General features: G+C 41.1%; 1 protein-coding gene across 1 annotated transcript in view; it reads left to right on the top strand.

The window, feature by feature from the left end:
* The window catches only part of UGT8 (UDP glycosyltransferase 8), a 47,673-nt gene that overhangs the window by 4,396 nt on the left and 16,452 nt on the right, over window positions 1–26,825 (top strand). Inside the window, exon 2 of the mRNA XM_072862286.1 lies at window positions 15,783–16,606. Coding sequence (XP_072718387.1) covers window positions 15,785–16,606 — 822 coding nt within the window. The 5' untranslated portion in view covers window positions 15,783–15,784. The remainder of the gene's footprint in view (window positions 1–15,782; window positions 16,607–26,825) is intronic.

Here is a 26,825-nt window from a genome sequence, read left to right as displayed (position 1 = left end):
TACAGCTCTTGACTTGGAGCCAGTGTGTTGGAGTAGGAGCGAGTCCTTTCTTTTGGAAGCTTTTGAAATTTTTAGTTTTTAACACAGAATTTTGTGTGTGTTCTTAATTCCTAAATATGGGAAGAGTTGACACTACCTGTGGTTTTATGGAATCACTTAATTGTTTACCTGTTAGAAACAATACAGCTAGTTGACTATACCTGGGACTAAAGGACACTTATTATGTCCTTGCTAAGTCTTGAACTCTTTGATCAGTAGATCATTTTTTAGAAAAATAATAGCTACTAGCCCAGTTCAAAAAGGTGGTTTTTGTATGGGGAGAAGTGATGGTAAATGGAAAAATACCACCAAATTTTGCATTTTTACAATCTGTAAATGGAACGGTTATGATTTAAGGGGTTTGAAAGACAATGTAGATAACTGCTTTCTAAATTATAAAGTTCAGAGTTGCAAAAAGTAGTTGTAACCTGATTTGTTATGGCAATTTCTCTTAAGTAGCACAGTTGTCATGCACATAACTTGATTTGTATAGGGGAACAAGTACAGCTTTCTGCTTCGCTCTGTGCTGTTCTTCCCTCCTCTGAATGGATGGTTTAGCTTCATGAGAAATAAGTGACTTGGGCCTATTTTCCCTTCCTACTCAATAACTGAAGGGAAGGTTAATGAGAAATCGTGGGTCAGCTTCAGGTTCTGAACTGAGTTGGAAATGAGCCTTGATGCCCTGGTGAAACATTGTGCTTTTTAAAAATCAACCTTCAAAAAAAATTATGAAGGTTGTCTCTCAGTGTATTGAAGGGGAGATAGCAGCGGGAACACAAAAGGTGGAGGACCTTCTGAGTTCCTTAAATTAAGACACTGTATTCCATTAGAGAAATTGTTTTCACCCATACATCAACACCAGTCTTTAAAAAGTTATTTCATACATTTGTTAACACATGAGGATTGAGTGCATAGCTGTAGCACAATCTTCAAACATTAAATTCTGAAATTCAGGGCCTCAGTTGTGAAGATTTTGATAAAAATGCAGTTACATGTGCTGAATTTGATGATTTCCACCCCCCCGCCCCCCAACTCAGAAGTTGGAAGTTATTTGACTTGAGTCAAATGAATAAGGCTTTGTAATTTAATGTCGAGAACACCAGTTCATAAAATAAAGGTATTTAAAAAGAATTGTAAAAACTTTCAACAGAAGTAAAGTACTAGCATTAAAAAAACCCATGGCCAGTAGTCATGTGTTGTCACTTACTTGCCCTTAACTTTTCAGCACATGGTTGCTGTTCTCTCAATTTAACGTTTGAAATGAGAAACTCTCCATTTGAGAGACAAGTCAGGTATTTCCTAGCTTACACTATGAATGGGATCGAAGAAGCATACCTCTCAATGAAATCTGGGTTAGGAACAGGAATTTCGGCCAGAATACTGCTTTAAACATTAGAGTAATTTAAATGGCCTGTAGATGCACAGCTTGCTTTTGAGGTGAAGTGGGAAGGCTGAGGAGCCTGCTGCAGCTGTCAAACCCAGCAGCGTAGCGGGATGCGCTTTCTGCAACGTGCAGTGCCTGGAGAGGGAATCTACCCTTCTGAATGCAGTTGTACGGCTCTTCTCGTGGCTACACCTGGCCTTGAACTGATTGAGAATGCAGATTTAGTTACTAATTTGAATCTGTTTTGTTTCATGGAAAATAATGTTCTCCCTCCCACCACCACAGTTTGATTAAAGATTTTTGCCTAAGATGAATCATGGGGAAGTAGACGTAGAAATAAGGATGCGAACATAGAAGATGTGCCAAATTTCATACTGCTGGAAATTCTATAATGAAATATTCTTTCTGTGAGCACTTAATTTGGTTTCTCCCTTCTCACTTTGAAAGCTGTTACTGAGCTGTGGTAGCAGTTTACATTGTACCTGTTTCAGATTACTAAGGTGTAGTGCTTTCTTTTTGAAAGGCATAGCTGTTAGAGAATGTAGACACTGTATGCAAGCAGTTAAATGTTTATTTTGTAAGTTTGCTTGGGAAGCCGGTTCTGCCAATTTATCATAATGCAAACAGGTGCTGAAAAGTTCTTTTTTTAGTAGCATGGGTGTGCTGAGATGTTGAACTTGGACCTTGGTAGCAGTATCTTTCTTGAGCATTCTTGACTAGAAGGTTGCTTGCAGATGAGGTTTGCTATTGGAAGTGCTCAGGATAGAGTATGTGCTGCAGGCAGCACTGCCTCTGCGGGAGTTACCCTTGGGGAATGAAAGGGTTAACCAGCTCTGGTGCCTACAGAGTCAGTAGGTCAGAAATCTTGGCTAGAAGAGTCTCTGGAAGGTTTGTACAAATTTCCACTCAATACAGAATTGTTGGCAACGTGAGATCAGGTCAGCCGTGGCTCTTTTTCGTCCAAGTCCTGAATACCTGCAAGGATGGAGGTTCCCCATCCTCTCTGGTCACCTTTTCCAGTGCTACACCATTCTTTCAAAGGAAGAGATTTGTCTAGTGCCAGTCTGAACTTCTTAAGCTGCAATTACTGTTCCCTCTGGTAAGGGCAAGCTGATAGACAAGGAATTTGGCTATGAAGTGAAATGGGAAGATCTGACAAGGTGGATTGGCTAAGCTGGAAACAAATGCATACTCTGATTGTTCCTTTTTTTTTTTTAACTGTTGTTTCTATTAGGTTGCTGCCTGGTTGCCAAGTCAGGCTTGTGTCTGTTCTGACAGTTCTCAGGGCACCAGCTGAAATTGTGTTTATAGCTTGTAGGCCGTAGGTAGTGCTGGCTGCAGGTGTTCTTGTGGTGTAAGAGGTGGGTCGGTTTTTCATACAGGAAGCCTGCTGTGCTGATACTCGGCCAAGTGAGCTACAGGCCATGGGAATCTTGCTGCTGCTCCATACCTTGTTGGCAAAAAAGATCTCAATCTCTTCTGCTTTCTTCTAGGGTTCAGTTCCGCTAAGCCTCTTTTGCCTGAGTGAACTTGGAGGAGACTGTCACGGTAGTCTAAATAAAACATGTTCACCAGGGTACTGTAAATAACGAAGACGACTTGTTGGAGAATTAGACCCTTGATTAAGCCTTGCTGGTCCTTGGAAGAATGTCACTTCCTGTCCCTGGGTTCAAAGAAATTGAACTTTGAGAGGTGTGTGTTGATAGGTATGATGTTTGGTCCCTGGGCGCAGAAGTCTCTCATAAGAAATGGAGCATAAAATGCTTGTGGGAAGTTTTGTTTACACATATTTTTCTTCCAAGCACTCTAAAGTGGAAAATTTCAGGTGGTTTTTAGTCACATGACTAGATAGGCCAGTCTAGTGTTTGGAGTATCCTTTGCTTGTGGGGCCTGAAAGTCTGTAAACATGAGCTTTTGGTGTAAATCTTGTGAGGATTTGTGTGGATACTCGCCCAAGGACAGTTGATGACTATCTGAATTTTTCTTTCAAAGTTGAGAATCTTGTAAAATAGATCAGAGTCTGGTGTACAGTGTGTCAAATTTAAGAGTGTAACCTAAAGCTGCCATATTTCTTTAACCATTCATAGTGATGAATCTTTAATGACTCTGCTTCGTGGTACTTTAGTAATTGTTTTGCTTATTTGTCAATTAGCTTTATTTTCATGAAAGTACACTCAAGAAGGCTGGAGTATTCCAAATTAAATTAATCTCAGGCTACACTTTTTATTAAAGTTAATCTTGCATTAAACTATTTACTAGTGAAATAACTTGATAGCCTATAGCAGGGCTGTAGTTAAGAGAACATGTTTCTGTTACAAACCCCCATCAGATATTGCTTATTATATAGGGATAGTGTTCAAAAAGTTTTAGTTGCTTTCAAGAAGTGGAGGAGGATCTTCTCATCTCCCGGAAAGTGCATTTTCAGTGGGTAGGAACAGACACATGCACGTGTAGAAGCATTTGATGCATATCTGGATAGTCTATTGTTGATCTGTTCTGGTTTTGCACCCAGATCATCCTCTCTGAATCATAGTCTTAGAGCTGTGAATTGTCTTTATCTTGACCCTCAGCAACCTTTGGATCTGTCTCTCCTTTTTTTTTTCTCCTTAATATTTGTAAATTAACAGATTATACTTAAGTCTCAGATCGTTTTTGAAAATCCACAAACCCTATCTTTAGACCCTTTGCTTTCTGAAGTTATAATCCAGTCTTAAGTCAACTCCTGATACTAGAAATTGTCAGGAAGTTTCTGTGTATTTGAAAATCTTTATACAGCTACTGCAAAAACTCCTAAGTCTTTTCTTACCCCTTACTGGAGTGTAGTCTGCACATTTTAGAAGGTTCTTGAGTTGATTTCTGTCCCTTCTCACTCTGCTGAGTGATGTGGTCTTGCTCTTAAAATCAGAGTCTGAGGATTAAACTACATAGAGAGAAAAGCCGTTATGTACCGTACTTTTGTCTTATTCTAACAACCAAATTTTACTAAGAGGTAATTCAAAGCAGACACTACAAAACACAAATCTGAAAGCAAAAGATGATAATTTGCTTTAAAAAAACCCTACCTGTAAATTTCAAAACAGAACCTAATGATGAACAGACTGAACAAGCTGAATGTTGTTGGAGTGTGTGGTGTTGTTGCATACAGTCTTGAGCAATTCAGTTATTTTAATTGAGCCGAATAAGAGCAAAACATTATTAAATCAAGTATTTTAACTTTACTCAAAGTTGTTTTCCCATTGCAGAAACAAACCTGCTATAGTGTCCCTTGTGATTCTGTTTGTGTGGCCTGTTAAAATGTAGTGATTTGCTATAGGGTGAAATCAGAAACCGAACAAAGAAATTCATTCAGTTCTCCTAGGTGTCATGTGATGGCGTGACCAGGGAGAGCTTGTACCAAGCTGAAGCTAGCTGTAGTGAAAAAATGAAGCATCCCCCCAAACAAATTACTAAAGTTAAACAAAATCCAGTAAAATGTGTCGAAGTTTAAAACTAATGTTGCTTCAGATCCTGGGGGTTGTTCATGAGGCAAAATTTGTGCTTGCGTGATGGTAGCATATAACTATAGCCTGTGTTTGTTGCACCAACAAATTAAGCTTACTACAAAGTTGTGCACTGCAATTTCTTCCAGCCCCTTCTTCGGAGAGTCATTTTATCAAAGGAGAATCTGTCACTGATGAAAGTGTTTAAAATCTGCCAGAGTCGGGTTTTTTCTTTTTTTCCTTTTTTCTTTTTGATACTTCATTCAGCCAGTATTTCAACCTGTCTTTTGAGGCCATTGTGAAAGAGAAGGCTTCCTTCGACCCCTCAGTGGAGGCATCTTTCTCTCCATCAGCTGCCGTGGCACTCGTGCCCTCTGCTCTCTGCAGGTAGAAGGCTTTCTTCTTTTTCTTTCTGCACTTGACTCCTGTAGCTCTTGACTGTGCAGCATGAAACATGTTGTGATAAGTTATTCTCTTACTGGGCTCTTCTGGGCGCTGCAGTGTCACACAGCAGGGGCAGGGCCAGCAGTTTGAGCCAGTAGATAACATTTTAAACAGAACTGGTGTCTTTAAGAAATGTGGAGTAACCTGTTGACTTCTCTGTTAATACCTGCACCCCCCGATGTCACAACATTAATTCTGGTTGCTTTCTTTCTGGTGCAAAATGGCTGGAGCAGGATGAGAAACATTGCTTTCAGATCTCAGTACTTGGAGGAAAGGTCCCCAGAAGTTGAGGGGACTCTGTCAAGGGACTTGTATGTTGGTGCCAAAATACCGTGTCTTCTGTGAATTCACAGTAGCTGTGAGGTAGATGTATAATTTGTCAGAAAGCATTTTCACGTCGTTTTAGATGAACTAGACAAATCTCTCCACAAGGAATATACATGTCTCAGTTTCAAATAGATGGCTTTTTCACTGCATGTAGTCAGCATTTATCTTTCCAAGGTGCTGGGGGTGGAATAACCATGGGCAGCAAGGAAAAGACCTGCATAATAGAGAACGGCAATGTGGAGAAATCAGAGTCGCTTGCACACTGAGTCAGGCTGCGTTCGGTCGAAGGTACGTAGGTTTTGGAGCAGGCTTTTAGTTTCTCACGTTTCTGCGCTGTGCTTCCTTTATGTCCTGAGGTCCAGGATGGCACATCAGCTCTGTTGCAACACGACGTACGCACGTGGTCAGCTTTGCTCTGGCGCAGGGTCTGAAGTAATAAACACAGCCCGACCTGAGCTGCTCTGCTGATGTGTCTCTGCACCATCTTACCTCCCCGCTCACACTTTTGGGGATACAGTGCAGCTGCCAAGGTGCTGGGGCCAGTAGCCTGTTCTGGTCTTGCTATACTGCTTTGGACTTAGGCCAGCAGCAGAAAGGATGGGGTTTTTCTTCATGCAGTGCTTCTAGGCCTGGCTAAGCTTTACGGAAGAATTTGCAATAGCACTCGGTTTTACCAAAACATTGACAGGTAGACTAGTATTTGCAAATGCTAATCCCTGCTGCGTAAAGTGGAAGACTTACAGATCATAAGGATCTTAAAATACCCTGTTTGAATTGCCCAGTGCACAGCAGGACAAATGAGAGCTTGCTCTTCTTGCCCTTTCTACTTTCATTTGGGTTATTAAATATATTCTTGATGTATTTTGAGTTGTTTTAACTACCTTATCTGGTAGGTCTGCGAACATTAGTGTTTCATAGGGTGTAAAATCTTTATGGAACTTGCTGTCATGCAGTTAGTTGGACTGAATCTTGAAAATGGATACTGGTACAATAGTGACATTCAATAAAGTATAATTTTTAAGTGAATACTGTTTGCTCAGTTCTGGTGCATAGAGTCTTAAGAAATATAGATCATGCGAAGGGAAACGTGCCTTTGCCCTGTTGTAACACACTTCATGCTATGAAAACATTTAATTAGACTTTAACCCTTTACCCTCAGGTAAATCTCTTCTTGACTGATGCTGTCAATACTGCAGTATTATCATCCCAAAGTATGCAGGCCTTGCTATGGTTTATAAGTGACTTTGTTTAAAAGATTGAAGGTATTACTGTTAATAACTTTAGAAATCTTGTATAAATTTGGAATCTATTCATAGAAGAATAAAGGCAATCTTTGTAAATCTTTAATCTTTTTAGATAGATATAGTCAATCTTTTCTGAAGTTTAGGATTGTTTTCCATAACCATGAAGACTCATTTGAAGCTGTTCTTTCAGAAAGCCAGTAGCAAAGTGCTAGCAAGAATGTTGTACCTTGGTCACTTGCTATAAATTCATCTTAATAGGACATTGTCTTGCATAAGATTTCTATTCCCATGTAACTTGTTAAAAAGATCTATCTGCTAGCATGTCTGTTGAGAATATTTTGTGTACTAACAGTAAAACCTAAATTTTGGAGAAGTACCTCTTCTCTTTTACCTTGCTGCCTTCCGAGCGAGGATTTTTAAAATCGTTTTTCCACAACTCTGGAGTACAAAAGCTTAGGTAAAATCCTTTAGTATTTGATAAAACCTCTTGCACAAATAAGAAGTTGTAACTAAAAGGGGTTTCATAAATTGCATATCCTTTTGACTCCCTCTTAACTCCTTTGCTGTTTGCATAAGTGGCACAGTAAGTCTCTGACAGATGCTTACAGCAACATTGTAATACCTATAAATCTTCCTCTCTTTTATCTGTAGGTGAGACGTTCTTGTACTCATTGAAATGCTTCAGTCATTGCATAAAGGATGTAGTTGTTGTTCAAGAAACTGTACAAAGTAAATGCAAAAGCCTGTCCTTGTTTATGCACACAGGATTTCTTACTAATCATTTACACTAATTTCTTAATTTATTCAGTTGGTTGAAATAGGAGCCTGTAGTTACAAGCTCAGTCTTTCCACTTACCTAAAACATTGCCACACGAAGTAACTATCATAGCATGCGCTACCTCAGCAATTAGTAACAAGATGTGTGATAGGAAAAACTTAAGAATACAAATCCAAAGGCTGTGCAATACCTGTTATCAGAGTCTCTTCCTAGATAATACAGTGGTTTCCTGCTCCAAGGCTCTGTGCATTCACACATTTCTGATGCTTTTGTCTGTTTTACAGCACAAGTTGCTTAGTAGCAGCTGCTTCATAATCTTAAACTGCGATTTGCTGCCTGAAGTCAGCTTATGGGCCTGATTTTACTTTAATACTCCAAAGGGATTATGGACTATTATTTCCTATTGCCTATGGAAGATGTACAGTACAGCAAGCAGTATTACAGATTAAGAACGTATCTTACAATTGCCAGCTTCAAGGGTTTAGGAATTAAGTTGTACTTTTAGCTTGAAGACCGTGGTCTTTCTTCCTGTTGTCTGTTATGCTACTAATTAAAATCTTCCTGTGTCTGTGATAATTTGATCATCTTCTGAGATTTGCTGTTATACATAATTTGGTCAGTACACATCCTCACATAGGCAGCATTTCCTTACTCTGGTGCTTGGCAAAAATATACTGATTTGCACTGGTATTAAATCTTAGAGAATATTTTGAGGGGGACTTGAAAAATTACTAGTATTGTTTCAAGAGGTGTCTTGGAGGATGTCACAAATAGAAAGACAGACCTCTTCCTTTCTCTGTTCGCTCTTCCCCAATTTTGAATCAATGCACTGTGTTTATGCTCGTGTGTAGGTATATATTTTTGTCTTTATGTGCTGATAACAGCTAAGATTTGGTTTGGGCGCATGTATTTTTATCACTGAATCATCCTGTAAGCAGCATTAGAGAACCTTTTATTTGTCTTGAAATATTTTCTTCCTCTTTCAGCTTTATACTTAAGTGCTTTTTGTTAGTCGCTCCTTGCTATCTTAGGCTTGATAAAATGCTTTGCTTACAGGGCCTCTGGTCATGCAACTAGTATTGTAGGGCTTGGTTCTGTATTTGTTTAACTGAAATGTTTACAAGCCTTTGAAGATTGGATACCACATGTTATCTGTAAAACTGTGTTTAATAACAGCTAAAGCAAACAGATTTGCACGTAAAATAAGTTAACGCCAATGGGATTTTGAGTAGGCAGGGCAGAACTGGAGCTTCAATAAATCAAGTAACACAGGTAATGCATCAGGTAACAATCTGAGATCTGTGCTCATTTCTTTCTCCTCTTTAATGCTTCCTTTTTATTAAGAGCGGTAGTAAACCATAGACAGTAGCTGCTTCTGTGCTTTTCAGAGGGAGTTTGTAGTGCTCTCAGTAACCGGTTGTCTTTCGGTCACAACTTAACGTTTTTCTTACCATACTTGCGACCACGTGTCTCTTTTTACAGCTACGATACATACTATCTTAAAAGAAATAAATGCACTATATGTGTTTACCTGTGGTAAATGCTGTTGTTGGGCATGGTAGGGTGGGATTGACTGCTGAGGTGACACTGCACAGCTTATGGTTCTGGGTTTTGACCTTGGACGGAGATACGAGCAGGTGGGATAACTGATGTCGAGTTTGACTTGGTGGAGGGAAAAGCAACCAGCACTGCAGCAGCCTGGCCTGGAGCCTGCCGTGGGCGGTTGCGGTACGTAACTGATAACTGGTCAAGATCCACTCTCCCTATGCAGAAACTGCATCAGATTTGCAACTTTTATTAGAAGTTTAGGTGCTGATAAAATACACCTTTTTCTTTTTTTCCCCCAAAAAAGTTTTCTGTTTTTCTGCCTTTTTTTCCAGTTGGCTCACATCACTTGTGAAATTTTGGAGAGTTTACAGCTCTAAAAGCAAGGTTTGTATTCTCCCCTCTGAAATACTGAGTTTTATGTAATGAACCGATAGTAAAGAGAGAACACAATACTGAGAGAAAGATGAAGTAATAAATCTGCACGTTACCAGAACTCAGGTGGCAGTTAGCAGTATGCATGGTTTGCTGAAGTGCATACAAATCTCAAATTTCCCCCCTTTTTGATACTTACACTACTGTGAGGCACATAATTAGCTTTCTGTTTGGGCATAGTCATTTCAGTGCTAATTAGCATCCACACTTGGGTTTGCAGAGGTGGAAGTCTAGTTTGGTAAGCCTGCTCCTTTTAATGTGTACTGGTATCTGTTAAATTGTAATGAGTAATTTGAGCTCTTTGGGTAAGGTGAGAATGATCAGCAGCTAGAAAGATTGCTGCTTTTGCTGTCAGTGCAGCGCTGCTGTTCAGTATGAAGGGCACCTTTCTAGGCAGAGGTCCTGGTCTTCTGACCAAACTGCCTGGGTGAACTCAACAACTCTTAGCAAATCTAAAGCAAGGCTGAAAGGAGAGGAAGAACTTGAAAGAGCTACTAGCATCACTGAACTCGATCTCTGTAAAACTTCATTTGCTGCTTTAGAAGTCAGGAGTGTTATGTGTTACTAGTGAGTAAAAAGGACTCTCTTTATATCGTTACGGTATGTGTAAGTGCATAAGAACCGTTTACTTTTTTGAGTAGTGATAAACATTTGTGCAGTTTGAATTCAAGCTGTGCTGCATACGGAGGTGCTTGAGAGCCTCTTTGGCTTCTAGATCTCACGACAATGGAGGAAAACACTGGTAATGGTTATTGCTGGCTTGACAATGGTTATTTCTGTGAGATTCAGAAATAGAAGGTAGGCAGGCAGTGGTATAAAGCAGAAGAAAACCCAAACTTGCCTGTAAGTTTTAATTACAGAGTGATTAGCAGATTATTAAGGATTGGCAGTAAATCTAACCTTCGGTGTGTATTCCAGTACTGTAATTGACTGTTACATAAATTATTAATTGGAATTACTTGAAATCCATTTTTAAGATTGAAATGTAACTGCAGTATTAGTTCAGTTTTATAATATTTATTTAAACATTAAAACTTTTTCATATAACTTACATTCATGTAAATGTTATTCGGTTTCTTTCCATGTTGCCCAATTTTCCAGTATCAGACCTTTGTGAACAATGGGGGGAAGGATCCTCCCCCTTATCTTTTCCTCTGAAAGTCACCAATTTCTGTACAGTCACACTTCTTGTTCTAGATCCTGCTTGGTCTTTCTGGGTGAATGGAAAAATACTTCTTAAAAAATAAATCAGGATTTAGAACTGTTTTGGTCAGCTGAAAACATCCCTCCAGCAGTCTTCTGTGGATGTGCTTGGTTTTCTGTAACACGCTTTAAAACTCATACTTTCTCTTTCATTTGCAAACAACACATGTAGGTCATTAACTTTACAAGAAGCTGTTGGAATAGGTTTAATATTTAACCTCTTGGTATTTCTTTAATATTAAACTTTTTCTTGCTGTACTCCAATAGGTGACCTCTTTACAGTTGGCAGTTGGTTTCACTCATATAAAGCCACTCTGCATCTTTTTTTTTTTTTTCTTCCCCTCCATACCATTGCTTTTAGGGCTTTTTGGCTGAAAGTAGTAATGGCTTCAGTTCGGTGATAATTTTGTGGGGTGTTGTTTGTTTGGGTTTTTTTTATATTTTAGAAAATTTGGGTTTTTCTTTTTGCCCTCTATTAAAAAGGATGTTATATACCAGTTCAGACACCAAAACTGTCTTATTTAATGGAGGCAAATCCTGAGCAGAAGGACTTAAGATAGAGGTAGAAAATGGTTTTATATTATTAACTGTCTTGGAGAAACATGTCATCCTCTGGCTTTGGATTTTCTTTCCTCTTTTCTCTCAGGACACTTGACAATTTTTCATGCTCCTGGTATTCAGAAACAGCAGGTGCAGTAGATGTTGATCCTTTTTATTTATTTTGGCAAGTGATTTATTCTGGGAGTTCACTGCTGGAGTATGACGAAGTTAGTGGGAAGAGTCCTTGTGCTCTGGTTTTGATTAGCTGGCTTCCAACTGAGCACCACCTCATAATTTTCCTGACCCCTGTAAAGCCCCCTCTGCCTAGGCGCTGCTCCCTGCTTTGGGAGATGAGCAGAATCAGAAATTCCCATTGAAACAGGCAAGCCTCCACAGCTCTCCCTGTCTTGGTGGAAATACCTGATGTGCTGGAGGAGTTCATTGCTGAGGATGGTCGGAGCGAAGGGGCATCCGGGACTGAGCCCGGAGTCGGGCTGGTGTAGTTGAGTGTTGTTGCCCTGCTGATGGCACTGAGCACCTACTTCTCCCCCCCCTCCCAGTCTGCCAAATGGGAGTTATGCTTGTGATTAATTGGCTTACAAAGTGCTGTTATGTATTTCCCTCATTCCTGCTAAATACAGACCTTCCAAGCTCCCTGCTTCTGCCTGGCCGGGGATGAAATAATGAGGCTTCATCCTGCAGGTTCCTGCCAAAAGTTCAATATAAGGTCAATGCCGTTTTCCCCAGTAAAAATGTCACTTAATCGGCATTTACCTAATAGCGTGATGTGTTAAATATCTCTATGGCTTGGCAGGTCCTGTACATATATTTTCCTGTCCCTGTGGAAGATGCTTGCATTGAAAAGGGGAGTTGCATAATACATTTTTGAGAAGTGATTATTTTTTTAATCAGTTCTGAAGATACTGCAACCTACAGACTCCTGGGGAGGTGTGTTGTGTTATCTCTTGACGCTGATACACCTCAAGAGGAGAAAACCTAATGTTTGATTAATTGTTTGTAGTTATATTGGCAGATTTTTATGTTAGGTAGGTAGTGCTTTATAGTACCTTCATGAAGAGTAAAATATCCAATGCAATTCCCATTTAAAACATTGCTGCTCGGTGAGGGTGGGGGTAGGAAGCGGTGGGGTGGTACTGTCATCATCCCAGGGAAGTACAGCTGTAGTTCCCATGGCTTTTGGTGGCATGTGTGTAACCCCAGCTGTGGAAAATACTCCTTAGGGCTAAGGATTGCGTCTTCCTGCACTGTGCTCCGGGCCTGTATTGGGTCAGGAGATCAAAGTACAGCTGGCATGCCTGCTTCTGGCAACCTGTTGGATCATGCCTAGCCCTTAGGCTCCTGGTACCTTTGACTTATACTGCTGATAGAAATGTTAACTGTTTTTGCATTTCCCAATCCTACACCTCCATTCATGGTTTTGTAATATCGCTATTGTTGACAGGAGCAATAGCTTAATACCGTGGGAATGCTTATAGCATGGGGAGATGTAATCAATGGTGGGTTTTTTTCCAAGTTTGTTTAATCATTTTTCTTGGATATTTCACTGATGAACCATTATTTACTTAATTTTAAAACCACACTTACCTAACGAGCGTTATCCTTCAGTGGGGCCCTGTTGAAGATAGCTGAGCATGGCTTGCTGATACCAATATTGAATGCTACGCCAAGCCTGTGTACTTCTGCACTTGCACAACCCTCTGCTGCGACTCGAAACCTGCGAGTTTTATGGAGGGGAGCAAAGTGGGATGGTGAGCGGGGCTCAGTGCTGGCATGTCCTTCAAATGGGAGCTCCTGGGAGGGCACATGAGCTCTGTGGGGTGCTGCGTTTTTCTAGAAAGCCGCCAGTGAAAGCAAAGGCCTAAACTAAAAAGGCAATTTAAACTCTCTGGTAGGTCAGGCCTTCATGCTGAGAGGTAAGCTGTTTCTTGTGTACTGAGAATGCTTTTCCCAGCTTTATTGGAGAGTGAATAGGATTGCTGTCTAGTTCAATTTAACTACTACTATTCACTGAGGAGGAGATGTTTTAGGGAAATCTCCAACACTCTAATTGAGGCAGCTTAAAGATCAAATCGATCTCTACTGATGTCAGACAATGGTGCAGTATAGTGAAGATTTTGTATGCTACTGGTAATATTTGCAGCAAGTAATTTCCTCCCTCTTTCCCCAAAGTGTTATCTCTGAGCTTTGTGCCTAGAAACAGTGAAGCCTCTGAGTACTTCCCAGAACACTGTGTCAGCCTGTGAATGTGGTGGTGTGGAGATCTCGATCAATTCTCCGTATTTTAGTTCCTCTCTTCTTGCCTATGGGTACCATAAGGTTTTGCTGTGCATCTTCATGCTGTGGGCTTTGTCTGAGGAAAGAAAAACCCAAACCCCACAAAAAACATGTGTCTCTGCCTGAATGAAATTTTTTGTGCGCATACTACTGGTGATAATTAAAATTGCAGAGTTTTCTAAGTGATGGTTGGTAATCTCCTAGGCATTGGCTAAGACTTTCTAAAGACACATGTGGAGGAGGCTTCAAATCCAGGAAGAAAACTTTTCATGTGAGAAACTTGATTTAAATAGTCAATGTACCTTGTGGTAATTTTCCAACCTTACTTGGGCTTGGTGCATCATGCTTATAAATGTTTCAAAGTCAGGCCACTTGCAGAAGCTGCAGTAGGAGAAAATTGGGGCATCATTCAGGAAGCTCAATATTATATAGTAGCAATATAAATACGAGATGCTCTGTTGATGAGCTGGTAACCCACATAACATTAAAAAGAAAAAAATATATATATATAAAAGTCCTAAGAAATCTGTTGTAGGAGGGTTATAAGACTACGCTGTAAGGAGATAACAAGGACCAAGTAGCAGTGTTATCTGTTTCTCTTGTGCTTATTTATAAAGGACACTGCAACAGACTTGGGTTTCCATGTGCATTGGTTTGGCATGAGAAAAGAGCAGATTGTTTGGTTTGGCTTGCACTTGTTCCTCTGTCCTAGGAGGGTTAAAGTGACTGAGGAGCTTTCTGGCATGCCCTCTCTGTGCTTCTAATGCACTTTGCTTTCATCTGGCACATACAGCGTTTTATAGGCTTTACTCACTGAAACACGGGGGGAGAAAAGTATTTTCCCTGTCCCCGGCAGCCTGCTACTGTCGGGAACTGTGTATGTTTAGGACGGCAGTGGGGTTTTCAGCGTAGGTTAGGGTTTTCAGCACAGGTTAGAGTTCGTGCTCGAGTGCGTGCTCAAATGCTGATTTATGTAGGTTCAGAATCAAGTACTTCTAAAAGTGCTTCAGTGGAAGTTGCGATGTTCACATATGTAGTACTAACTCCTGTTATATCACTTGTTCTCATACACAAAATGTAATTTTTGAAAGCGCAAAGTAGTGAAGTTAGTTCTTATTCGATGGTAGCATCTTCCTGCCAGATTTTGACTTTCCGCCCCCATGTGTCTGATCAGTGTTGATACTAAAGAAAAACATTGCATGAATTTGCATGTCCCTTTAGGATGAAAAAAAAAAATCTTTATCTCTTCTATTCCCATTGGCTTGTATGAAAACAAAACGGCAGAAAATGTTATCCTTCAATCAGAATAGAGAGTTGCAAGTTAAAGGAGGACAGCTTGAAAGCTGTGGGCGACTATCGGACAAGATGTTGCGGTGAAAATACTCATAACCATGTTAACAGTAGTGTCAAGTGTGGCACGGTCAAACTACAAAATTAAAATGGACGTATTAGAAGTGCCTGTTGAGGGGGCAAGACTGAATTGTATTTATAAGAGTCATCTTATATCCTATGCACTGAAAATCACCAGTGCATCCTTTGGGTCTCGTGTGTGAACAAATAGAGGATTTGAGTCCTTGGGTCTTTGAACTTAGCATCTTTCTTATTCACTTAACTGCATTATTGTCATTGTAATATATTGCACTTTTAAATATAATCCCAAACGTAGCAGGGTCTAGCTTTCAGAGCTGACTTCAAGATCTTACGGCTGTTGGATGGCATATATAATTCGCAAGTGGTGCATGTGGTATCTCCATGGATACCAACCTGTTTTTCCTGCCATTTAATGCAGGTGCCATATCGGTATCTGTGTTGGAAGAAGTCTCATGTCTATCCCTAATGCCAGATGGGAGAGGAGGGGAAAATAAAGATCTCACTGGAAACCGAGCAGTACCAAATGCATGCTGAAGCTGAGTGGCTCTCTTGTTCCCTGTGACTGCTGCAAAGATGTCTTCAAAATAGGGACATGTGATTAGCTTTCATGGGACAGCCACGTAATAACTTTTTTAAAATTCCCAGGTAGCATACAAACCTGTTTTCTGTTGATGTAATGCTTTTATTTCTCATTTCAGCTATGAAGCCGTACGCTCCAGCTTTCATTCTCCTGTGGAGTGCTGTCGGGATAGCGAGGGCTGCCAAAATTGTTGTTGTGCCGCCAATTATGTTTGAAAGCCATCTTTATATTTTCAAGACTCTGGCCTCAGCCTTGCATGACCAAGGTCACCAGACAGTGTTTCTCCTCTCTGAGGGCAGAGAGATTCCTCCATCTAATCACTACAGACTTCAGCGCTACCCAGGGATCTTTAACAGCAGCACCTCGGATGATTTTCTTCAGTCCAAGATGAGGAGTATCTTCTCTGGGAGACTGACAGCCCTCGAACTGTTCGATATCCTGGACCACTACTCCAAGAACTGCGATATGATCGTTGGCAACCAAAACCTCATGCGTGCCCTGAAACAGGAAAAATTTGACCTGCTCCTGGTAGATCCCAATGAGATGTGTGGATTTGTTATAGCTCATCTTTTAGGGGTTAAATACGCCGTCTTTTCCACTGGCCTCTGGTATCCAGCAGAAGTGGGTGCACCAGCTCCCCTGTCTTATGTTCCAGAATTTAACTCGCTGCTCACAGATCACATGAACCTATTTGAGAGGATTAAAAATACTGTTGTTTATCTTATTTCAAGATTTGGAGTCAGTTTTTTGGTTCTGCCAAAATATGAAAGGATAATGCAGAAATACAAAGTTCTGCCAGAACGGTCCATGTACGACTTGGTTCATGGATCCAGCCTGTGGATGCTTTGTACTGATGTAGCACTGGAGTTTCCAAGGCCTACGCTACCCAATGTTGTTTATGTGGGAGGAATCCTAACCAAACCAGCCAGCCCTCTGCCAGAAGTAAGGTTTGCTGAGCTCTACAAGTAATTTCTGTGGTATCTGGTTGACCTCATATGATGAGTGGCAGTTTTTAAGCCGTGAATTTCAAATGGGATCTGGTGTCTTTTGTTGCTGCTTGGTGAAATATACCCTTGAAGTCACTGGAAGTAGCTTGGGGTGGTGGTGAGGGGAACTATCGGACACAAACTTACCCAAATTAGTCTTTTGTGGTTGCAGGAAGTATTCTGCTTTTGAGTAAGGTGCTTAATGGTACAGTAGAGGAAAAAACAGTGCACGCTATCTTGGAGATTACATTTGTAGCTTCTAACCAAGTGTGGGTTAAAATGGGAAGAAAGGAGAACGGATGAATAGTGCTTACGCTTAAAGAAGCCTGCTGATAGGTTATACTATCTAATTTCATGGTATTAGTGTTTTGATGGAGACTTTGCATCCCTGGGTTTGATAGGTAAAAATGTCTTTAAAACTAGTTGTATATAAGCATGAAGAAACTGTGTATAGGCCAAGAAATGGAGATGATGTGAGTTGACATAAATGGCACCACTGCTGTACTCGGGTACAAATTTTTGCTGTACACTTCCTGGCCATCGGGTACCGAACTTCAGACTGAAATAGTGGTAGTGTCTGGATTGATTCCAGAAATCCTGACTGCACAGATTAATTATTAAGTTTGATTACTTCAGTGTACCACGTGATCTTTGATACCTGATATCCAAGAATGCCTCTGTTCAGCAACACAACGGCGAGTGACAGGCAAAACAAAATTTCACAGAAAACCATGTCATTTACACTTCTATGTATGTACACATAAACAAATAGATCTTGAATTGGAGAAGGGTGTTAATGGATGCTTCTGGCTGGGTGATAAATAGGTAGGTAGACTTGCAGTGCTTAACAATTTGCTTCTAAAAATGTCTTGTTCAGCCTTTGCTTTTTTCATGAAAGCTGCCAGGCCCACTTTTCATCTGTTTTAGTCTGAAAATTGGTTGTGGAAGGCTAGGGTTGTTTGGTGGTGGTGTTCTTGCTGTTTTTGGTTTTTTCCTTTGCACTGTTGGTAGTGTCTTGACTTAGCACTGCCTTTTTTCACCAACTCTGAAAACATCAGCCAATTCTCTGATTTGGGCTGCAGGATGTGGAGTGCTGAGCCAATTCCTTCATCTGTTTTTCCTCCCCTGTTCAACTTTAAATGCATCTGAGCTGAACGAGAGCAGGCACTTGCATCGTACTCTGAACGTGCTAGTGGTTATATCCCAACATACGCTACTGTCTGTTCGCCAAGGTGTCAGCGGAGATGACCATAACAGTGCTGCTTCTAACTGGTTCTCCGTGTGTGTACATGAATGCGTGTTTGGTTAGAAAGTGTCAGGCTGCACAGATATCCTGAGAAAGCAGACTAAAGGTAGCCTTGTGCTGTCTAAACAAAGTTCAGCCCTATTCTCTCCAGGAAAACCTTGCTGCCTGGATTGAGTTTCAGCTCTTCTTTTTCCAAACTGATATTTTCTTGTTCTGTAAGAAGAAAAATGTCTTTGTTGTATGATAAATTTGGGCACTACGTCAACATTGTCTATTTTTTGTCTCTGTAGATTGGTCTTTAGGGTAAAAAAAAATGAACTGTCCTCAAGAGCAGATACTTTCTTTGCTATAAAATGGAGTGGAAGAAATGGAAAGGAGCAGTTTTCTTTCAATGTTTTCCTATAGAGATGTGTGTGTATAGAGATATATATTTGTACACACATATATGAATATATATTTGGAGGTTTTTGAGAATATATTTCTGTGTACTTTCTAAATTTACTCTGGAACCACAGATGTTAACCTGTTACAATATCTTATGATGCAAGAAGGTGGAACAGTAAAATGTTTAATATAACCAGACTGCCAGTGACCTTGAAATAGACCTGTAGGTAGAGTACATGCTGGCAAATACTTATTACAGTGGGGGGAAAAACCCCCTGTAATTATTTGTGAACTGAATTATTTACTGTCTCTTCAGTCTTATCGGGTAATTCATTCTCGGAATGTTCTAAGCGCGGCATTTGATTGAATGCGAGAGAGACAAAGTGAGTGTGTTCATCTTTTACCGTATAATTTGTCCATGCCTAAACTGTTACGCATAATCCACTGTGGCACGTATTGTAGGTAAATTATTGGGCAATCAGTTTGTTTTTACTGAACAGTTAGATAAAATTCATAACTGTTGCTTTCTTCTGGCAGATTAAAATTGGATAGCTAGTGCTGTGGCTGTTTTCAGCTATTGCTGCATCTCTAAGGCAGGAGCCTTTGCTAATTTATTTTCTGCGGGTTTTAGCCTGGTGCATTAAGGTAAGCCAGAAGCAGAGCTGGTTCACGTTTCTGTGCTAGGCTGGAAATGGTGATGCTTCAGGAGCCGTCTCGTAAATGAAAGCAGTGTTCCTGCCCAGAGATGTTCATCAGAAAAGAGGGGCATGTGGCTGGAGATAACAGCTTTAGCAGGCAAATTTAAGCGACTTTTACAAGCTTTTCAGGTCTCTTACGTTCTCCAAAACTACTTATAAGTAGCCTAGTCCAGTCTTTCTGGTAGAAAAGTATTAGGAAAAAAAATCTGTGTTGGTTCTTCAAGTCCAAAATACCTGCTCAACACAAAATACTCGGGCACCTCAGCAGTGGCACTGCTGCCTTGTTGGCAGAGTTAGTTATTTGGGGGGGGGCAGGAGGGGTGAAAAAGGAAAAGAAGTAGTTTGTTTAACCAAATCAGAATTCTTACACATAACTGAAAAGCTCTAGTTTTCTGCTAATAAGTAACATCTTAAAAAGAAAAGGCAGAGAGTAATAATTAAACAATCAAAGAGGAGGCAAAGGTCAAGGCCTTTTAAACTGTTACGGGATGGCTGTTGTTTAATTCTAGGGGATGTGGTAGCTCTGTTTTGTGGTTGTTCAGAGTCTGCACCTGTGTTTTCTTTAAGCTTTCTTTAAAGAAAAGTTAGAAAAACACAGCTTTAAAGGTAGGATGTAGCAGGGGGTGCTGAACATCCATGTCATGTAACAGTGGGTGTGTGAGGGGAAACAAACCTGACTCTTGCTTTGCTCTGTCCCTGTCCCATCTGCATTAATATTTAGGTTCAGGGCAATGGAATGGTTTTGTAAATCCCCCAATCATCCCCACTTACTGCATGCGGGTTCCCTTTTGTAGAGTACCTTTGGTGCAGGTAAGCTAGATTTATTTTGGAGGATGTTAAGCTGGAAGCTTTATTTCACCTGCAAACCAAATGCTTGCTGGTGTCTGATAGGAGACATAAGGGTCTGTAGCAGCGTTTGGCATTTTGGAGGGCTTTAAGCGACGAGCTTCGTGGGGGGATACTCAGATGGGGGGACCACAATAGATGTAGCCAAAGTCAAGCTGCTGGAGCATGCACAGTGTATATGCAGAGCCCCTGCTGTGCTGGCACGGTGCTCAGGGAGGGACACGCTGCAGCCCCTGCAGGGACTGTGTCTTACTGTGCATCTTGTGCATCGCCTATGAAGGGAACTGGCCTTACCAGGGCATATCCTTACTGCCTGGCACAGATCAGAAGCTAGCAGTAGCTGATCATGCAGTTATCTCCTGTGGCGGGCATGATTTTTAGCTGCCGCTGAGCTCTATAGCAATTACGGCTGCAGTGTGCAGCACCCGGCTGTGGTACGCAAACTGCAAATGTGTCTTCGGGTTGCAGCCTGCCCAGATGCCTCGGGAAGCCTTCGCCAGGCTCCAATCCTCCTTTTTGCTCTCCCTCTAAGGCAGTGCCCCGATGTCCCCATGCACTTGGCGCAGTGTCCCTCGGCGCGGTTGCAGTGATCGGCGTGCCGAGGAGCGGGAGCCAAGAGCCAGTGAGGAGAGCAGCGGGTCCTTTGGAGGTCATCGCTCTGCCTGGCTCCCTGCGGTGCCTTGCGGCATGGCACAGGCAGCTGGGAGCTTTCTGCTCGGCGTAGCAGGGTTAGTCTTGCCCTTTACAGAGAGGCACTATGTCAGTCAGTGACTGAAATTCCCGATGATGGCACATTTCCTCCTGTGCTCTTCTGATCCCTGCTGCAGGTGGATGAAGCTGGGCATAACTTGTGTCACTTGTATTTCATCGTGGTAGAAGGGCTGATCATTGCTTTGCAAAGCTCAGTGTAGGCAATAGACACCACACAGTTAGGAGTCGTCTTCTGTGGTAGCTAGCGTGCTATTTTCGCTGGTTAAAGCGCGTGGATTTAGAAGGTGGTTCTTCCATTAATAGTGTGCTCTGTAAAAGACAAGGAGATGGTTAATGTGGCTGCACCCATTACCCGTAAGTGAATAAAATCTTACATGCACGTGAGAGAGTCCAGGGTTTGTATAGTTAACTCCAAAAAGAGTGTATTTTGAATTGCATAGAGGACAGTGTGGGCAGAATTAGCCTTAAAAGCTAGAGACAGACTGAATATCAAGTCTTTAAGGTCATCGCTGACTTAAACTATTAAGTGTGTGGTGTTACCTGGCAGTATTTTCCAGATAACTGGCAGTGGCCATTAGGAAAGAAAAAGGCTCCTCTGCCTCTTTCTTATTAGACTTCTCTGGAGGGGTCTTGTGAAGCTGAATAAAGCTGGCTTTTTAAAGTAACACACATTTTAAGAAACAATGGAGAAACCTCTGCTGTGGCATTTATATCTTGCGACTAGGTTGATATGTAGTTAGGCATTAATCAGCCTGATAAGATACGTCCTTGAATCAGGGTAGGAACCCAATGGGTGCTACAAGCAGCCGCCTTGGGAAATAACCCGGTCCCTGGTGAGGAGGGGACAGAGGGCACTGGAAATGAGCAGGCGTCTTTGCTGCAAGAAAAGCAGTTGAACAGTGTTTCAAAAGGACTCCTTTCCATCAATTAGTTGATGATGTAGGTGCGTTTGGACATAGGTTGGATCCTGCAGTTTGGATACAGTTGTACTTGAGAATCTGTGTCAGTGTTTACAAAAAAAAAATCACCAACTAAAATGACGCATACCCTGTAGTTTTAAGCTGAGCTGCTGCTTTTTCACATCTGCACAATTTTTAAAGTTTCATAACTACCTCTGTGTAACCTAAGCTTTTTTCAATGCTGATCTTGAGATGGTACTTTGGATTGAATGCCATTTGTCGTTGATAGGAAAAGAGAAACAAATGACAGTTCATTTTTTTTAATTCTTCTGTACCTGAGTAAATGTAATTTATGATACAAAGGAGGGCGTTCATGTTTCAGAATTAGAAGCTGTCCTTTCAGCCATAGCTGTCAGCAAATAGTAATTACAGCAACTTACTTGCTCCTCCCTATAGATCTCTTACTTAATCTTGTTATTATATAGATCTAGATCTATGTAACAAATTAGTGGCTTTGAGATATCTCCACTAAAAAGTTTTCTTTTTTTTCTGAGTCTTGCTGACAGTGGTATGTTTACTAGGCATATTAGCTGATACTGGTATTTAGCTTTAAAATTAGGTGGAAGAATAGAGACATTTTATTCCTTAGATCAGATTTTTCTCCTTCATTCAAATTCAAGGACACTGTCTATAAACTCTTGCAGACTGCAGCACTAGATTTTTGTGCATGGCATAGCACCATCACTTTTTTTAAGTCTGGGGAATAGTTCTTACAGAGCTACTTTTGACAGTAAACTTCTGGTGATGTGAAGCAATTGTAGAGCTGTTTTAAAATGCATGTGATTGTCAGCTGGGGAGGCAAAAAGTCTTTTAAGGATGATAGAGATTATGGGGCACTGTGTAAATTCCGTGCCAAACCGTATGATCATGTATTTTAGCTCTGAAATATATTTCCACATTAAGCTTCTTTTCCCCCACCCCCAACAATTGATCTTTTGCTACACAAGTAAGCGTTGCCTGAGCTCTTCACGTACCCACAGTCATAAAACTGCCGTAGTCTCCAGTCTCAGATGCTCTAGTATGGCTAGGTTAACAAACCGTGTCTATTCCTGCTGTACTGCTGCATTTTAAATTCGGGAAGATACGTGACTCAGCATCTACCTGTGTAGCATAAGGCACAGGGAAAAGGATGCAGGGCTGAATTCAGAAGCCAGTTCAGTATCTCCAGTAAAACTTGGTCAGGAACGCAGGTCCTCCAAGTACGCGTGCCACAAGTAAGCTGGCATCTAGTGATCTGATAAACGAACTCCTAACCTCTTCAGCAAGCCTGTGCTGTCCATCAAAAAGCAAGTTTGCTTGGTTCCTGGATAGTAGTACGAGGTGGTTGTTTCTCAGCTCAAATGATTGTGTGTGTTGGGAATGGAAAATGCAAGGTTCAGACCTTGGATGTTGCATAGGTCCAATAATGAAAGTTAAAAGCAACAGAAGTTGTTTTACTATATTTCTTCATTTACAAAAAATCAAACAGGTTAATATAAGTTACTATTATAAGCAGGTTTTCTGGTTTTAAATATTCGGTTTCATCATTTTTGTATTGGAATGCACAAATTAACAAGATGTATTCACTTTGGTAGTGTTGCAGTGCTTTAACTGTGAGTGTCACTTGCAAGTTTTTAAGACTGACCTGTGTGTAGGCCAAATATTGAGCTAGTATTTTTTCCATGGTCTACTTCTCTAGCATACTGTAGGATAATTTCGAACATTATGTAGAGAAACAGAAGGTAGGAACTTATTTCCAAAGGCATACTTTTTTCTGTAGTATTTGGAGTGCTTGAGTTTGAGCACCGTGTTTGTATAATTTGGGAAATTGGGACGTGGTCAAAGCTGACATTTAAGAGCAGCAAGCCTAATTATTAATATTATTGACTTTTAAAAAATAATCTTTGTAATCAAGCCAACTTTTCTTTTCAGATGTTCTAGTTGCTTAAAGGTTATTTAACTGAAATGACTAACTTGTGTTCGGCTAATAATCTGCTTGGGCATTTATATATCCTGTGGCTGGGTTGGTGTTAGACAGCACCCGTTATTTGGGGTGGTGAGATGTCTGCGGCAGGGGCCACCGGGAGAGGATGGAGGCTTCTGAGGAAGAGTGGAACATGACGGATGGGGAGGAGAAGGGACAGTCCCACGCCTGGCTCCCTGTCCAGTGTTGGTGGCTGAGAGCAGGTGGTACGTAACCTCTTCCGTGGTGTGGCTTCACACACCTCTTACCTGACCTTTTGAAGAGTGCTGGGAAAATCAGTAATGTATCATCAGCTTCTCTGCCTAAAAAAGCATCTGTCTTCCAAATAATGCCAGTCTCATTAAAAGCTTGCCTTCAAGGGAATCATAGTGTCAGGGAGTCAATTCGTGTTTGGCTGAAACCTGGTGTACAGTAATTTTTTCAGTGCCCAGGTTCAGTGGATGTACTTGACAGATGACCTGAAGTAAAGTTGTCTTCCATATCCTGACAGCAAGCTTGTTGTAGGTCACAGCAGCACCTTGAACAGAAGTTTTGTTAACAATATTGTCCTAATGTTTTTATTTTTTTGTTTGGTTTTTTTCGAACTTCTGAGTAGAATTAATTTTTAACGCAGCAATACACCTCTGTCGTTGAGTATTAACTTTCACCTGCAGTTTGCTGCTGGTTGTAGCTCCGTTGCATCTCCCGGAGTTTGCCCAGGCTGTGCGCAGCCTGCCCGGGGGATGTTGCAGGGCAGCGTGCTGTGCCGGGGTCCGATAACCCTGGCCTGGGGAGGTGGAGGGGATTCATCCTGCCTAAGTGCTGTGCTGGCAGCCCTGCCCCTGCATCCAGACCTGGCAGGAGCAGGGGCCCTGTAAGAGGTGAAAATGGGGAGTTGGTCAGCGAGTGCCGCTGTGGGGCTTGGTCTCTCTTCGTGCTTCTTGCAAAAGGTGGTGGGAGGGAATGGGCATAGATGGGGCCTTCCTAAGAGTTTCTGAGTGGAATTCTGGTCACCCCAACCAAGTGGAGGAGCAGAAGAGGAGATTAGGGAGGTTTTATTGAAGGATGTGAGATCGTATCACTTAAACACAGAAGCCAGCTGATCTTAAGCTTCTTAAAGAAGGGCTGATGACTGATGGCCTGTTTAAAATACATAAATATTATATTAAAATATATGTATATTATGTGTGTATATATTTATGTGTGTATACATACAGGCACATATATATATGCATGTGTGTATATCTATATTTATAAATATTAAAAGAGAGAGAAGGGAGGAGGTAAGTTCCAGGGAGAAAGAAAAGCTATTTAATCTGAAGAGGAGATGAAGAAGAACTTGCCGTTATTAAATCAAAGCTGCAGTTAGAATTATATCTCCTACCATCCACAGAGCGCAGGTGTCATACTGGAACAATAAAAGACAAAATCTCTCACCTAAATTAGTTTATAATGTGGATTTATGGATGGGGCTATATGTCGGTATCTATAATGCAGAGGTCTGGATTTAAAATTTGGCTTCTTTTCAGTTTCCTTCTTACTGCAATTTAATTTGACCCAATGTTCTATAGACAGAGTAAGTAAAAACAGTCTCCATACTTAAAAACTGTCTTTTCTTAATTGTTACTTGTACAGCTTCTCTACTACATACGCAGCTCCTGAAACTGTAGGAGGACTGGCAAAACCTTGGTTTGCATTTACATTTAATAATCGTAAACTTTTCTATGTATGCTTGCAAGTTATAGGATGGGGTATCACCCTTGGGAACATGAATGGTTTTTCTTTTTTGGTATTTTTTTAACAGAATATTGCCTCTGGGGTAATGCCAACAAGGTTTTTAATTCGAATCCTGGATTTGAGGGTACCTCTGCTGCACCTGCTACTCTATGCAGTGATTTTAATAACCTCTCTTGAAGGGCAAGCTTCTTATTTTCGACTACCTTCCATTCATTTGAAAGGCAAAGTTGCTTTCCTAGGGCGCTTGCCAAAGGTCCGGTGAGTAATGGATTTTTGACGGAGAGTGTTGCATCAGGGAAGTACTTGCGCGGCAGTTTTCTGGTTGACCTCTAGTTTTAGGTAGACTGTGTTCTTGGAGGCTTCATTGGATACGCCTGTAACTCTAGAGAGGGCTGAGATACGGGAGAAAAGACAAATGCTTGCGGTACTGTATTCCTTGCCTGCGTTTGAGTCTGAATTTCATTCCTCTTTAAAGTTAAATGGACTTAAAAACATTCTGTCGGTATTGGTTAAATGGGAGAAGGCAATCGAGGTCAGGGACAAGAAAATGCAACATCTTAGACATTGAAAAGCTTGATAAGGCTTTAAAGACTTTTTTTTCCCCCAGTGCATTTTGATAAGCCAAATATGCAGTGTGTATATATGTACCAAATAATTAGTGAGAAACATAAAGGGAAAAAGTCTGTATTTCAGTGGGGCTGAATCTGTGTCTAATATTATTGAAGAAGCACTTTATCAACAGCATTGTTAGATTAATATGTGATGACAGAGCACTTAGTAGTGCTTGGGATCCTAATAGAAAAGTCTGATCTTACAGTTTGTTTCCCAACTGAGCGTGTTAGCATGGCTTTAACCAGCAAGAAAATAGAGGAATTTGGTCTAATGCCATAATCTGAGTATGCTGCTTCTAAATTTCTACAAACTATTGTTTTTGGAATTATCTTACTCTATGCTAATACGAACTACAAAATATGAAAAAATAATGTGAATATTAACTGCATGGACTTTGTGTCTGGTAGATCTCATTAATAGAATGAGGTTTATCAGCATCTTAATAGTATATGGTGCAGGTCAGCCAACATCCATATATCTAGGGGAGACAGGATATAAATTTACACAGACTTTACAAAAACCCCACCTTTTCTGTTTCATTTTTAGAAGTTTCAGTTTGACTTCAGACAGCAGAATAAATGGAGAGGAGAGGGGGAGAGACCAGAAAAAAATACATTTAGTTACAAGTTCGCAACAGAGAGGAGGTTGGTGGCCGACAGCAACTTGTGCCTGAGGAAAGAGAACACTTAACTTGCAATTAATCCAGAGGGAAATGGGGTGGGGAAGGATCTTGTCCTGGTTGGGAGCAGTGTGGCTGCTGTCAATTGAACTGACTGAGCCTGATGATATGAAAAGGAACAAACCCTGATAAAATGGGGCGAGCGCGTTTGCCTCGTGGCCATCGCTTTTAAAAGGCAGGAATTTAGTTAGGGGAAAAATAACCTTCAGAGTGCGACACACGCTAGCCGATGCGGAGATGTTCGGCTGAGCCAGCAGAAGGCAGCTGGATGTGTTGAGTCAGGGAGGTGCGAGCCATCCTCTGCTCGGTGCAGTTGCGTGTTCACCGTCGTGTCCCGTGTCCTTTGCTCATTAGAGCAAAT

This window comes from Ciconia boyciana, chromosome 5, assembly GCF_034638445.1.
Source record: "Ciconia boyciana chromosome 5, ASM3463844v1, whole genome shotgun sequence".
Classification (NCBI taxonomy): domain Eukaryota; kingdom Metazoa; phylum Chordata; class Aves; order Ciconiiformes; family Ciconiidae; genus Ciconia; species Ciconia boyciana.
This window is presented reverse-complemented; position numbering and strand designations above follow the sequence as displayed.